Source organism: Rhinolophus ferrumequinum, chromosome 26 (genome assembly GCF_004115265.2).
Source record: "Rhinolophus ferrumequinum isolate MPI-CBG mRhiFer1 chromosome 26, mRhiFer1_v1.p, whole genome shotgun sequence".
Taxonomy (NCBI): domain Eukaryota; kingdom Metazoa; phylum Chordata; class Mammalia; order Chiroptera; family Rhinolophidae; genus Rhinolophus; species Rhinolophus ferrumequinum.
In genome coordinates this window covers 13,473,479-13,488,356 of record NC_046309.1, presented here as the reverse complement: position 1 = coordinate 13,488,356, position 14,878 = coordinate 13,473,479, and the positions used below count along the sequence as shown (strand labels likewise).

The 14,878-nt window shown below is 41.7% G+C and overlaps 1 protein-coding gene across 2 annotated transcripts in view; it reads left to right on the top strand.

Annotated features, from left to right (window-relative positions):
* EXOC4 (exocyst complex component 4) overlaps positions 1 to 14,878 on the top strand; it is a 634,133-nt gene that overhangs the window by 528,061 nt on the left and 91,194 nt on the right. For both annotated transcript variants that reach the window (XM_033099157.1, XM_033099158.1), the window contains exon 14: positions 4,424 to 4,602. In XM_033099157.1, coding sequence (XP_032955048.1) covers positions 4,424 to 4,602 — 179 coding nt within the window. The remainder of the gene's footprint in view (positions 1 to 4,423; positions 4,603 to 14,878) is intronic.

Genomic DNA, 14,878 nt, shown 5'->3' with positions numbered 1-14,878 from the left:
CCGGAGCCACCGTCCAAATCAGCCTCAGACGGACCACTCATCACCTCCCAGTTTAGTTCTAGTGACTGCAGAGCCCACATCTTCCCATTTTCTATGCTGAAATTCTCGATGCGTCCATTTCAAAGGTTTTCTTATCTGTGGTAGGGTTTCTAATTGTCATTTTTAGTGAAAAAGTAAACATGTTCTTTGGAGAAAATGTAGAAAATATGAGGCACAAAGCATGATCCAGTCACACAGTTAACATTTTGGTATATACAAGGTCTGAAAATAATTTTGTGAATTTGTTACAAGGACGTTACTAACTTTTTTTGATATCAGAGGGATTATTCATTGTGAATTTGTACCAACTGGACAGTTAACCAAATTGACTCTTTGGAAGTGCTGAAAAGGCTGCATGAAAAAGTTAGATGACCTGAACTTTTTGCCAACAATTCATGGCTCTTGCATCACGACAATGCACCAGCTCACACAGCACTGTCTGTGAGGGAGGTTTTAGCCAGTAAACAAATAACTGTATTGGAACACCCTCCCTACTCATCTAATCTGGCCCCCAAAGACTTCTTTCTTTACCCAAAGATAAAGGAAATATTGAAAGGAAGACATTTTGATGACAGTCAGGACATCAAGGGTAATATGACGACAGCTCTTATGGCCATTCTAGAAAAAGAGTTCCAAAACTGCTTTGAAGGGTGGACTAGGGGCTGGCGTCGGTGCATAGCTTCCCAGGGGGAGCACTTCAAAAGTGACCATAGTGATATTCAGCAATGAGGTGTGTAGCACTTTTTCTAGGATGAGTTTGCGAACTTAATTGTCTGACCTTGTAAATATCCAGTCTTTTTGTAGTTCATATAAATATGTAATTATTTTCTTTTTTAATGTTATGCAATTCATACCATTTTTTAACAGCTTATTTTACTCAACTGTATATCACAGCTAAAAATAAACTATACCCAACATTTTTCTATGACATCAAGTATTTTCTACTATATAATTTCTGATGGCTGCATACTTTTCCATAGTGTCGATAGACCATAATTTATTTAATAAATTAGAGGGTTTAGGAAAAAAATCTGCAGTCAAGCAGCTAAAGCCATCCCCTCAGTGTTATTGGAGCACATAAAAACCATCCACCAAGCTCTTTGACACACACAAATCCTCGAAGGAATGCTTTTCTGTGTGAAAGGGTTCTAGCTGTCAGTCACTTCTTGATGTCATGGTTTCTGTGTTCTCTCCAGGTTGTTAGGGGGTGATTATGGATTCCTGTCAAATGAGATGTCTACTCTGCATTCAACATGAGGCAGTTTGTATTTTTCTCAGTCTATTGCTCTCCCTTCGGAGGAGGTTAAGTAAATCTCGGTGGGCCAAAGGGAAATGCAGTAGCATCTCCCGCTGGAGGCGCACCACAGATATGCCCTGGGCCCCCCGATCCCAGCACAAGCAGATTAACCGTCTACAGAAATACATTTGTCTCCATTGTCACTTTCCACCCAGGGTCACACCTACGTGCACAGAAATGGCTCCAAGCCTGTTTTTCAAAGCTGGTTGCCTCCCCTGTTGCTTTTTACCCACGTCGCTCACAGGCATTTTTTGTGTTCTATCTATCAAAGGTGATTAAGGGGTCTGCGAGAGTTGGTATGTAAGGACAGATTAAGAAAACTAAATATTTACAACGTGACTGACTGACAGCCAAGGGGAAGATATTATAACCGTCTGCTGGGCTGAAATCATGGAGGAGACATTGTTTTCCATTTCCCGGTAACTCGATTTTAGGGATATCTAAATTCAGAGGTTTTCTGAGGATGACATCACTTATGCTAATTAGGTAATTGTGTCAGTTCGAAATTACATTTAGCTGCTGGTAGCAGAAGCTTGGAATATCAGTGGCTTAAGCAAACAAGGTTTCGTTTTCTCTCCTATAACAGGAAAGCCAGAAATGTATTGTCAGCTGCATGATGTCACCACTGCACCCATGCCCTCCTGTCTTGGGCTCCATCATTCTCAGCATTATTTCCATACTCAAGGTCACCTGATGGTTGACAAAGCACTACTGCAGCTTCGCTCACCATAGCTGTGTTCCAGTAAGGGGGAGGGCAAAAGTGGCCCTTGCCAAATAACACTGCTGGAAAGAGCTTCCTGGGAAGCCCATCTGCTGATTTCAGTTGGTATCTCACTGATGACCACATCTGCGAGAGGGGCCGGGAGACTGACGAGGTTATTTTGTTGGTTATATTTTGTTTTTAGGTTGGGTCTCTGGTGACCCCAACAATATCAGTGTCCTTTTACTAAGAAGGCGTGCGATAATGGATGCTGGATAGGCAACTAATGGTTTCTGCCACACTAATTTACCTCTGGAAGATTTTGAGAAAAGTCTGGACTCTGAAACACAGTGGCATTGTGTGATGTCACAAGGTTCCATCTGTAATACTAGCCCTTGAGATCTAATTTATTTACTTCTGATCACTCTTTTCCATTTCCTTTTATTCATCATAGCACACCTCAGGTTGACACTAAAGCAAGCATGTCAGCAGACCTGAGAATAATAATAGCTACAACTTCCTAGCTTTCACCAAGTTCCATGCACTGTGTTATGCTCCTAAGGTGGGGGGTGGGATGTGGGTAAGGATACATGAAAGTTAGACTCACCGTGAGTTGCTAATAATTGACCCTGAGTAATGGCTACAAGGGGGTTTATTACGCTCTTCTCTCTACTTTTGTAATTACTGACATTTTCCCAGTAAAGATTTTAAAAGCCATCTCATCTAGTGCTTACATTACTTATGTGAGGTCAGGGGTGATTACCATTATTCCCTAAGTAATAATGCTCAGGGACGTTAAGCAGCATCACAGAGCAAGTAAGTGGCAGGTTCAGGATTTGGACCCAGGTTCACCTGACTGAAGCCTGTGCTGTCACCTAAGCCTTGCTACTCAAAGGAAGCACGCTTCTCCGACGAGCAGCCTGAAACTAGTTTGAAAGGCAGACTTCAAGTACCACCCCAGCACCTTTTATAAGACCCCAGGGAAGGTTTGTGTGCACACTCAAGTGTCTCACCCACTGCACTGCGTTGCCTCTGTGGCCAGGACCTACCCAACCTGGTCAGCTGATTATGACTTTTCCTTAAAAATGTAACCTGTTGAACTAAGAAGCCTAACCACGAGGCATTCCTTGGTAGCATAAACATTTTTAATAAGCATTTGATTCACAGCAGTTGTTTCTTTCAACCCTGAGTGTCTGCTGGGCACTAAGTGCCTGGTGTCAATTAAGCATCGTTGTGACTCTATGTCAACTATTGTTAATCACTGCTTGCTTGAAACTTAATCCAGTTTGTTCTACTTAAATAAAGCCCTTGCTTTTGCTCACTGGAGGTGTTTTTACTTGTAAAAGCCTTGGGACTTAAAAAAAAACTCTCCAGGTGCCTATTCCAACCTCCACTGGCATCAACTCTGCTTACCCACCGGTGTGCAGCTTTCCTGAAAAGACAGGACTTTTCTCCCTAAGATCTTCCGTCATCTTTTATCATTTCAGCCCTCGCTCTTTTTGAAAGAAAGAGAGCTGTGGGGATTAGACAACCTGAATCCCAGCTCTGCCACTCATGTGTCCTGTTGGCGAAACAATTAACCTTCTGAGCCTTCATTTTTTCATCTGTGCAGTGACTGTGCCACGTGGTCTCTAGGGTCCCTTTTGACTCTCTCCTCCTGTAACCCTGCATAACACGATTTGTCAACCCTCCAAAACGTTATGAAGACACCAGGTTCTGTGTGAAATCCACCTGACTGTGTTTCTTTCCGGTCAGTAAAAGGATCCCAGCATTGATTTTTACTGGTTTCTCTTTCCAAATAATGAATGCCTTGATGCTTTATTGTTTGTTTGCCCCAGATCCTTTTTAGAATAAGTGAATGAGTGAGTGAATGAAATGAATGAGGCCTGTCATCCATCTCAACTATCGTCTGCTTTCTTAAAGATGCCCAGTCCTCTTTGCTTTTGAACATTTTAAAACATTTTCCAAATGCCACATTAATTTGGTTGTTTCATTTAACAACAAGCTTCAAACAGAGCATGTATTTAATACCCTAAGCTGTTCCTCTGCTTCCATAGCAGGAGAAGAGGCAAAGGAAAAGCCCCTAAGGGAGCAGGCATCAGAGCTATCCCGAGGGTCCATCAATGTATGGGTCGGGCCTCTTCTAGTTGCTGTTGAAGGTACAGGTCACTTCCTCAAGGTCACTTCCTTCTTCTTCCATGAACTCTCCTCCTACTGGAGAAATTTTAAACAGGTGTATGGTAATTTTCTCCTAAAATCCAACTAGCAGAAATAACATGCTGTGTTACAGTGATTATAACCACTATCCTAGACAGGTCTGAAAAGGTATTGCCCATCCCTACCATTTCCATGCTGTACATGAAGTGTGTTTCTGATTTGTTTTTCAGGGCAGCCTTTGGCAAGGAATCTGAAGTTCTTATTGGAAACCTGGGTGATAAATTAATCCCCGCGCAAGACATCCTGCGTGACGTCAGTGACCTCAAAGCCTTGGCCAACATGCATGAAAGCCTGGAATGGTTAGCAGGTCGAACAAAGTCAGCCTTCTCCAACCTTTCTACAGCCCAGAGTAAGTATCTGGTCGGGGAGCGATTGTGGGGACAGCTGAGGAGCTAGACGGAGTACTTCCTCTTGAAATGGGAGTGTCCTGGTGCCTGTGACCGCGTGTCGACGTGTTCAGGTTGTCGGAAGACCTGTGCCCGAGTTCTGCCTGTGCTCCCCCTCCCGAGCTTTGTGGTTCTGCAGCAGGAAGTGACCTTGGCTTCCCTGTGTGGAGCCTGGGAGGCCAGAAATGGTCCGTGTTCACGTAGCTTGATAGTAAACCTTAGAGACAGAAAATCACGTAAGACTGAGCCGCTGTGTCTCAGGAACAGAAAGCAGTATCTTTTGTCCCACTCACAACTTCTCCAAGATAGAAACTGTCTTAGAGCTCTTAGCCGAGCACATGGCTGATGTTTTCATTTTAACAGATATGAAGTTAATGAAAAAGTGTTTAAAAAGAGAATAATAGAAGTGATTAAGGTGCTAGAAAATAGAGAATATGAGAAAAACAATTCTGAAAAAGAGATTGCTGAGAGATAGCTTAATTATAGGTTTCAAGAAAATCAAGTATTAAGATATGAAATAAAAATAGTGAAGGACCAATGACTCAAAGGGAAAAAACTTGAAAACTTTAAGGGCACGTAAACTTTATTCAATAACTATAAATCCTTTCTAAAGGCATCAGTTCAGGAGTATGTGTTAGACGGTTATAATAGAGGCAAAGGAAAAAATAATGTGAAGAAGGAATAAAGGAGATGGCAGATTTGAATGCACAAATGGAGAGATACAAACAGGCCAGAATAAAGCAAAATAACAGCAAGAACATCAAAGAAACAAAATCAGCTCTGGCCTCAATGTTAGAGTTTAACTTTTAGAAGATTTCTGGAAGGAAAACGCTTCCGTTACTTGTAACGTGAACTTCAGAGTAAGTTACTGTCGCTGTCCTTTGAAAAGTTATAATTACTTGATTCACCATGGTTTCTAGGGCAGAGATGGAAGAGGTATGGTGACATTCACAGGGGTAAGTTACTCCCTGACATTCAGCCCCCACAGGCAGAATCAGTCCTTGAATGCTCACTGCTTAGGGTCTCATGCTGCATGTGGAGCTGTCCTGAGAGCCAGTGGGGGGGGAGGGGGAAGGATGGAAGGGGGGTGGGGGGCTTTTGAGGGAGATGATACACTGTGCTTTAGAAAGCTTCAAATACTACTATTTATTTTGTGTTTATACTTTTTATTATTTAAAAATACTTTTATCTGATGATAAAATTATACATGTTTATTCTCATTCTCTGAATCTGTAAGAATAGAAAATGTACCCACCCATTAAGGAGGGTTTGGGCCCCGTATTGGATCTGAGCAGACTGTGTAGGCATCCTTGAAAGTTCCTCAACTTTATAATCCCGTCCTATCGGGCAATCTGTCACAAGCTGTAGTCTCAATTATCCATTTTATCTCCCAGTGCCACCCCACTTTCCAAAAAAAAAAAAAAGGGTCAGAGCTAATTTCCCCTTAGCTAATTGCAAAACAAACAGCTCTGAAAAGGGACCAGATGCCTCTTTTCCTGACGTCCTTTGACTCTCACAAGCGCAGAGCTGCCTGGGCAGGTTTATTAGTGATGACTGGAAAGTGTCCTTTCCTTTGGCAGGACATCAGCATCTACTATTTAATAATGCAAGCGCTTATTTCCGGTGGCATAGCATTCCAGATTTCTTTTCTGTTTATTCTAAAAGGGCTCCACAGGCCGGAGAGCACACAGCCTGTAAAGCAAGCCGCTGAGGGATTCACACAGGCTCACCTGGCATCCACTGTTTCCAAAAAGAGCGAGATGCTCTCTGAGTTATGCTCAGCTTTGTAATTGCACAGTTTAGCTGTTGTGTTCATGTCACCAAGACGCCACGGCACAGTTGCCGTCTAATTCATGTCTGTAATCATCCCTGTTACTCTGACAAAGATCTCTTCTGCCGCGCCCGTTAATACTTTGTCTCGTGTGCTCAGTTCCATTTTGTAAGTGGGACCCTCTCGGTTCCGCTCACAATGATTATTCCACCCAGGGAGTGATTTCAGTTACTGTCAGCGTTTTGATGATCAGGGCAAAACCCAAGTGAACTGGAATCACTACTCATGTTGTCTTTGCTAAAACAAAGCGTCAAGCGGACGTGGTTTGTTCTGCTTACATCAGGCCCCGCTCATCTGTTCTTTGCATTCCCAGGAGAGATGCCCATTGATGTTTATAATTTGAACATGGCGGGGAATTCTGTGATAATGGTTACTTTGATTCTCCATGTCAGTGTAACTCTAGAAAGGGAACCGGGACAGCGCTTTGTTATTCCTTTGAAAAGTGAATCAGATGATTACCTCCACAAAACTGTTTCCAAGTCTCGAGACCAGGGAGCATGAAGAAAATGCCAGCCTTTGGTCCAGCACTCAATGGGTTCTGAGGACGGGACGTCATCAAGAAAAGATGATACGAGGTGTATTGCTTGTTCCGCATCCTGTTAACTGTGTGGTATGATAAAAGCCATGCTTTGTTCTCATTCAGGATCTGTTCATGTAATGGAGTGGAGGAAGTTGGCAGAAAATTATTTTCATAGCAGAATATCTCTTCACATATTACAGCAAGATTGTCACCCACCTGAAACTTCCAATGCTACACTGAAGTGTACATTTCCGTGATAGAGTGGGGTTGGCCATTTGTCCAGTTGATCATTTTCTTCAAAGACAACTTTCCCATCTCGTTTAGTGTTTGCCTAAATGTCACTGTGTCCTCTTTCCACTTAAGAGTCTCCTCACGTCATGTGGATCCTGACTGCCGTCCTACCCCAGTCCACAGTTCCCACTCCGTTTCTTCTGGTAGCCCGCCTGCTCAATCTTCCTTCAAATTGTTTTACTTACGATTGTTTCCATTGAAAGTCACAGCCAGTTGAAGGAAAGGGAATGCATTGATTCATAAAACTGGTAAATCAGAAAACTTCAGGTGTGGCTGGCTCCAGCGGTTCACAAGATAGCATCGTGTCGTAGCTGTGTGTGCACATCTGCTCACACTCTCTTTCTCCTTCCCTCCCTCTCCCTATCTCTGGGTATTTCCTCTTTATTGTTTTCCATCAGAGGGGAGCACTTTCCATATGGCAACATCCTTGGCCAACACCCTTGGTCTCAGCATTATTTGGTCCTACACAAAAAGATCATTTTCCCCAAGAGGTCCCGAAACTGTCCCAGAGAGGACTTGGGTTGACCCAACTTGACCTTCTCTCATGGGTTCCTCTGATTCCCTTTTGTTTTCTGACTCTTTCTCCTCAGCCATCACTCAGTGTCTGTCTCCCACTCCCACTTCTAGAATTTCTTTCTGTTCAAGATCTGTTTTAACAAACACGTTTTCAGTGCAAGGAGGTTCAGCAGGATCCTATTTAGGCTCGGGCCTTCCGGATCTAGGTTTATGCCTGTTTTCCTCCATCGATCGCAGTGGCACCCTTCTAGTAAAGGCCCAGAGTAACTTCTGTCCTTTGTAGTACTGTTTGTGAGAATCCTAAATAAAGACTCTGAGATGAACTGTTCTGGTAAAGTAAGTTCTCAGCAAAAGGTGACCTACATAAAAATTGTTAGACTGTATGCAACTGGAACACTAATGATTTTCTTTTGTATTTTATCCAGTTGTTTTAAGGATGTGTTGCTTTTAAAAACAGACTACAGAGAACAGAAAAGGGCCTCCTGGGCTCATTTTCACCTGCAAGCCTTCCTCAGGGGGCCGTCCTGTCTGTCTTGGATTCTGTAGAAAGTCTCCAGGATTAGAGATTCTAACATTTTCTTGATTATATATTCTGCTCTTTAAGCAAACGTATCATCTATTTGTTATTGAAGTCCCTTGGCTTCCATCTAAACCCTTTCCTCTGTCCTGTTCTTCAGAAATTAAATGTTAAATATCTTCTCTCTAAAATACTTGATTGCGTTTGAGCACATTCTCCTGGCCCCTATGGGTCCATCTCTGGATGTGAAAGACTTCTGGCCTGAAGATCCAGTCAACTGACATAAAATGACCACAGCTGCCATTTTGCTTCTTTCCAACTTGGCTGCTGTCCTGACCATTCGCCAGTCACTGCGCTGCCCTCACACTTTTCAACGATTCTAGCTCCTAATAGAATTCTACGTGTCAATTCACTGAGGAATGCTGGGATGTCTATTGTGGTAGGGCTCCGGGGATTGATTTTATTAAATAAAATTTCTATTTTAGAATAGATTTAAAGTCACAAAGATAGTACAGAACTCCCGTGTATCTCCCCACTGTTAACCTCTTACATCATCTACAACTAATGAACCAGTATTGATACATTATTATGCACTATTCAGATTTCCTGAGCTTTTATCTAATGTCCTTTTTCTGTTCCAGGATCACATCTAGGACATCATAATACATTTAGTCATTATCGCTCCTTTCGTGTTGTTTAGACTGCGACAGCTCCCTAGACTCTCCTTGTTTTGACGACCTTGACAGTGTGGAAGGATACTGGTCAGATAGTTTGCAGGATGCCCTTCAACATGGGGTTGTCTGATCTCTTTCATGACTAGACTGGACTTACGAGTTTGAGGAAGGAAAACCACAGAGAAAAAGTGCTGTTCTCATCACATTATATCAAGAGTAATTCCTATCACTGTGATTTATCACTGATGATGCCCTGGGATGGACTTTTATGCCTCCAATTCTCCTAGTCCTCTCTAGACAGTTCTTCTGAATTCTAGATCGACTTTCCACTCTCCTGCCACAAATTGCTTTTGTCTGTTTATCTTTTTAGTGCCTATTTTTTTGTGCACATGACACATATATCAGTAATTACGCCCAATGTTTGGACAAGTTGAATAGCTGCTAAAAAAAAAAAGTAGTCGTCCACCTTCAACAATTATGTAGTTGATATTGATTAAAATCTTATGGTTCTGTAAGGCTCTGTGCAGGAGGAACTGTTTATTCTACCCTGGGCCACTTGATTAGGTCTGCCACTACTTCTCAATTGTCACACGCGCTAAACAGTCCTTAATAAATGTACACAACCGTTTTATTTCAGACAAAGCCATGCTGCGATTAAAAGAGTCACCCAAATTTTCTTCACTAGTTATAGTCTTATTTTGACCCACTTTCATTAGGCTCTAATGTGCAGTGTTGACTCAAAGCCCGCCGCAAGTGAAACTTGCTTCCTGAAAACTGTCCTTTTAGAGTAGCTGTTCTCAACTTTGCTGCACTTGAGCTGTCACCAGGTGGGGAGCTTTAAAAATATTACTCATGCTGGAAAAAAAAAATACTGATGCTGGGCCCCATTCTCAGAGACGTTCCTGTAATTGTTCCAAGGTGCGGCCTGGATATCCCCAAACCAATCTAATCAGAGGTGGAGAACCACTCTTCGGAAGGGTTGGTTCTCAGTCTTGGCTTATTGTAGAATCACCTGATGAGCTTGTGGTCACACTGTCTGGAGAAGATTCCCACTTGCCATGCTTGTTAACACTTCCTCAGGCTATTTCAACCAATAGCCAAGGTTGAGAACGACTGATTTAGAGCCCGCCCCCAAATTTGTTCTTTAATTTCTCATTTTATTCTCACAAATGAGAATAAAAATATCCCCAGCCAAGACCTCATGAGACATTGTCCTCTGTCAGCTTTGCTTTTGTCAGTCTATTAAGCTAGAGTTTTCCCTGTCATAATTTCATCTGATTATTTTTAATTAAAACTCCACGCATGGTAATTCCTCTCCTGCTTCGGTATTTACAAGTTTCAAATATTTGTAGACTGTTATCAGACAGCTCCTCCCCAGACATTTGCTTAGCCTAACTTACTTAGTTTCTCTAATCATCTTTCCGAGGCTAGGCTTTCCATGACATAATCATTTTGGGGGGATTATGATTTGTGATTTTTTTTTTTTTTAAGCTGAGTCTCATTCTGTGGCTTCACTCTTATCATTCTTCTTCTTCTGTTGTGATACCTTCCAGAGTCACTGTCGTTGGTGAATTTCATGATCATGCTGTTTACCGAGAACATTAAATCGCCATTGGTATTATATCTTCTTTATTCTTTTTCTCACCCATTGTCCAACTCTGAATTTGTTTTGATCTCATCTAATTGATACTACTTCTACTTTTATATGAGCCTTTAGCCCTTTTTAAAATAATTTCCAAATATATTTTCATTTGATTTTGAAGTCAGGCTCACGTGGGGACAAATCGGTCCAGTTATTGTATTGCCGTAGGGAAATTATTTAGCTTTTCTGAACCAAATAGTTTTTCTTACCTGTTAAGTAGAAAGAGTGATGCATGCTCGTCGGGTCGCTGTAACCATTACATGAGATGGTGGACATGGCATCCTTAGCAGTGTGTGACACACAGTAGGTACTCAGAATGGGGTTCGTGGGTTCACCACTATGACTCTTATCCCTAGAGCTCTCACTCATTGCGCTCCTCCCCTCATGCTGGGTCTTCCCTTCCTCCCATCCCTTCAAGCTACTCTTTTATCTCAAGTCTCATAGTTGCTGTTAAAACTCTTAACATCTGTACTGCTGAGCCATTTCTGGTAAATCGTGGCCGTCACTCTACCAGAGTTCCCAAATGTATCTGAGGTCGCAGGCATGTGCCTGAGAATGGATCAGCATCTGAAAGTCACCTCTGTCTACAAATTGCCCATCTGAGAAACCAGGTTGAGTTTCAAAAGGATACCTTTGTTCTTCAAAACTATGAAACAAGCGCCCAGCTATTATTGCAAAGCACACCAGAACCAAACCTAGTTCCCTTTTTGTTGGTCAGCTGGTCATCTGTAGCATGCATTGTCCCGTGGCGAGTACTGAGTAGGAAACAGTACCCTCAGCAAGAACGTGTTCATCAATTGTGAAGCTACAGAAGGCTAGTGCTGTGGGCATTTCAGTGTAATTATCGAGTTCCAAGTATCTGCCCGTAAAGAATTATGTAGCTGTGTCTTTGAAAGTGCCAACATTTGTATCCGTATGGGAAATATTTTATTAAAATATGGTAATATCATGGATGGTTAAGTGTGGTGGGTGGGAGCTTCCAGCTGAATGATTACATCTTCAGACAAAACCACAGAATGGTAACAGGAAGAAATAGAAATGGCATTCCCTGGGAGAAGGCAGAGGCAGAAGAAGTTGGAATGCAAGAAAAGGCTCTAGTACGGCATGTTGACATTGCAGAGCCAGATTGAGGAGATGGTGGACAGGCTGAGTTAACCTGAAGTGACACCCCGAGCAGCCCAGAGGAGGAATGGCTACTAGGACAGCAGGACTTGAACAAGAAATCTGAAGGAACTGATGTGGCTGCCAAGTGGAAAAGCTTCTTACAGTGCGAAGCAGTGAAAGATTGTACCTCAAGGCGCTAAATGTGCCATTAAATCTAAGCTCTTATCTAGAAAAGCCCTCGGATAGTTGGGTGCTTTGAAACTTCAGATAAGCCCACTAACCAAAGTGAAACCATGACTTAATGAACTCCTTAGTAGAAAAAGAGTGTCTTTTAATTTCTTCACCCTTGAAACTAGTGTGGCACAAAAGTGTAGGTGTGGCACAAAATTCAGTGGGTAGGAGAGATCCATCCTTGACAGGGAAGACAGAAAGAGGATAGAGGGCTGGCTGAGATTGACTGGAAGAAATCTCTATCACTCTGTGGGATTGAATTTAGAAAAATGTTCACAATGTTAACTCAATGTTATGCTTTCTGAGACAGCTTTCTTATTAATCAATACTGCATAAAGACCCTTTCTAGACTGCCAGTCCCGGGAAAGTGTAACAAAGGGGCGGCATGTGTGAATGAATGTGTATGCGTGTAACAGTCCCACAGGAGGCCGTGGTGACGGTAATGACACTCAGCACTTAGAGTGCGTCTCGTACTTTCAAGGACCTTCATAATCATTCATTCGTAATCCCCTATTTCTGCCTTAAGGCGTCGATGACAGGCCAACCTTTTATTGTCTCCGTTTTATGAAGCATGATCGTGAAACACAGAAGTTTGGCCGTTTGCCCAAGGTCAAAATGAGGCAGTGACAAAATCTAGACTAAACCTGACCGTTCTCAGAATGCAGACCATCGTGTCCGGCAGGACAGCATAATCGCCCGTGGCTAGTGTGCCTCAGGTCACCAAACCAGGGTGCTTCTGCCGCCTCCCCAGAGAGGATGCTGTGCCTCAGCTGTCTCCCAAAATGATGCACAAGGTGAACGTGATGCCGCGTCCCTACTATGCAGGGCATTGAGTGCACTTTAAAGGGGTGGGGCAGGATCTTGACATTTCACCCACTTTTAGAAACTGAACTGTAACAGCTGTGCCCTCTCCTCCCAAGAATCTAGGTTGGGACCACATTTTCTACTTATGTATTTAGGGAAAGGTTCTCTTTTACTTTATTATCCTACATTCAATACCATAATGTATATACAGTATTATAAATTGTACAATAAATTATCCTTTGGCATATGATGTACAGGTATGTATTAGATGTAGGTCTCCAAGGAACAGTGTTGATTATTCATAGCAGCTCGTCCTGTGTACTACCATCTTTGAGCGCTGGTTGTTGAATCCTGGGTAGATTGGACTGGAGTTCTGAACTCACAACTTAATCCAATTATCATGAAAGGACGAATAATGAGGACTTTTTTCTAAGACTCCTGAAAACCCTGAGTGTCTTTCTTAGAAGGCAAGACTATCTGATCAGATTCTTCAAGGAAGCACAAGCCCTGCAATGTCAGAAAGACATTGCCTGCTGGAAACCTCCTTTGGTCAAATTCATCTAAAGAAGGTACTATTTGTAGGTGACTTTTCTGCAAGTCTGTCAAAAGCTTCCTGCTGCAGATAAAAATTCAATAACATTTCACTGTAGATGTGCCACAATTATCACTCATTTAAAAACAGTCGCTCTAATAGAGTATTTTATCATGCCGGACAGTCTCTGCATGGTTCATTATTTAGTGTTTGCTAAGCTGATGGCTCTTCCATAGCACTTTCCTTATCTCTGCTTCTTCAGAATTGGATTTTATATTTCCAACCCAGTCAGATATGACAAGTCATTTTCTTCCCTCTTGTCTTTTGAGAACCGCAAACTTGATTTCTTTTTTTTTTTCCCCAACAATAACCACTTAAAGATTAAAGTTAGTGGAAATGTCTGTATTAACTAGCTTTGGGTCGTGCAGTGGAGGACTGTTGCATTTTAAATGCAGTTGGGAATTTCTTCTCTTTTTTTTGGTTCTTTTTATTTTCCAATATATGTCTATTGTAAGTCTCTTTGAAATCTCATTCTCCTAAAACACACAGTATATGGCAAAGATGAGGTATTATGATGCCTGATGTGGTTGGAAGACAAGAGAATGTATTATCAGAAATATTACATTATAGAACTTCAGTAAAGGTAATGATAAGCTATGTAACTGGATCTCTGTGTGTAGAGACTGTCTTTGTGTGAGAAACTTCCTGAAAAGAAAATGATAAAGTCATTAACCTGACACCTGGGGGAGAAACGCCAGTTCAAACAACATCTCTTCCTGAAGATAACTCATTATTGAGAATTTTAGCTATTGTAAGTCTTAAAAAAAAAAAAAAAAAAAAAAAAAACTGTGGTTCCAAATGAATTATTTTTCCAAGATTCATGTACTTTATCCAAGCTTTGGACCTGATCGAGAACACATGCTTTTTAGGTGTTATCTTTTATCCCAGGTTTTATCTTGGGCACTTTTGTAGTACCACACAATTTTCTGATTAAGACCGAGTCCCTTTTTGTTTATAATGAGAAGTTTCTGGGAGATTTAAGGGAGGCAGCCTGAACAAAAGATCAGAATAAAATGGCCACATGTCCACTTTCTTCGTTGGAAACTCTCTCCTTAGGCCTACTGAGGATCTGTCCATTTTCTCCAAGAGCGTCTCTTGCACAATTTTTAGGGAAATATAGAACTTCACTCAAGAACTGTGATAACAAGATTTTGACCTTTTATGGTACAGTTTTTAAATAGTGACATCTAGATAGTGAGACAAATTGTGTAAAGAGAAATTCTCACCAAAATATTAATTTTAAGATTTATGGGTTATTATAAGCATCAAAACAGAAATACCATCAGAAATAGCATTTAGTGTGTTTATTCAATACATTCAAAGCCATCCTTTAGGATTGGCTTTATGAAGAAAAGTATTTGCTCAAACTTTATCCACAGAGAGATGTTCTAAACTTCTGTCTGCTTCTAAAAGAGGGAGTGGGACGAAAACGCCACCATTGTATTGTTTGTTGAAAGGTACCACAAACCCAATTAACGGTTTTGCTCAAGCCAACAGTTTTTGGGCTTTCACAGAAA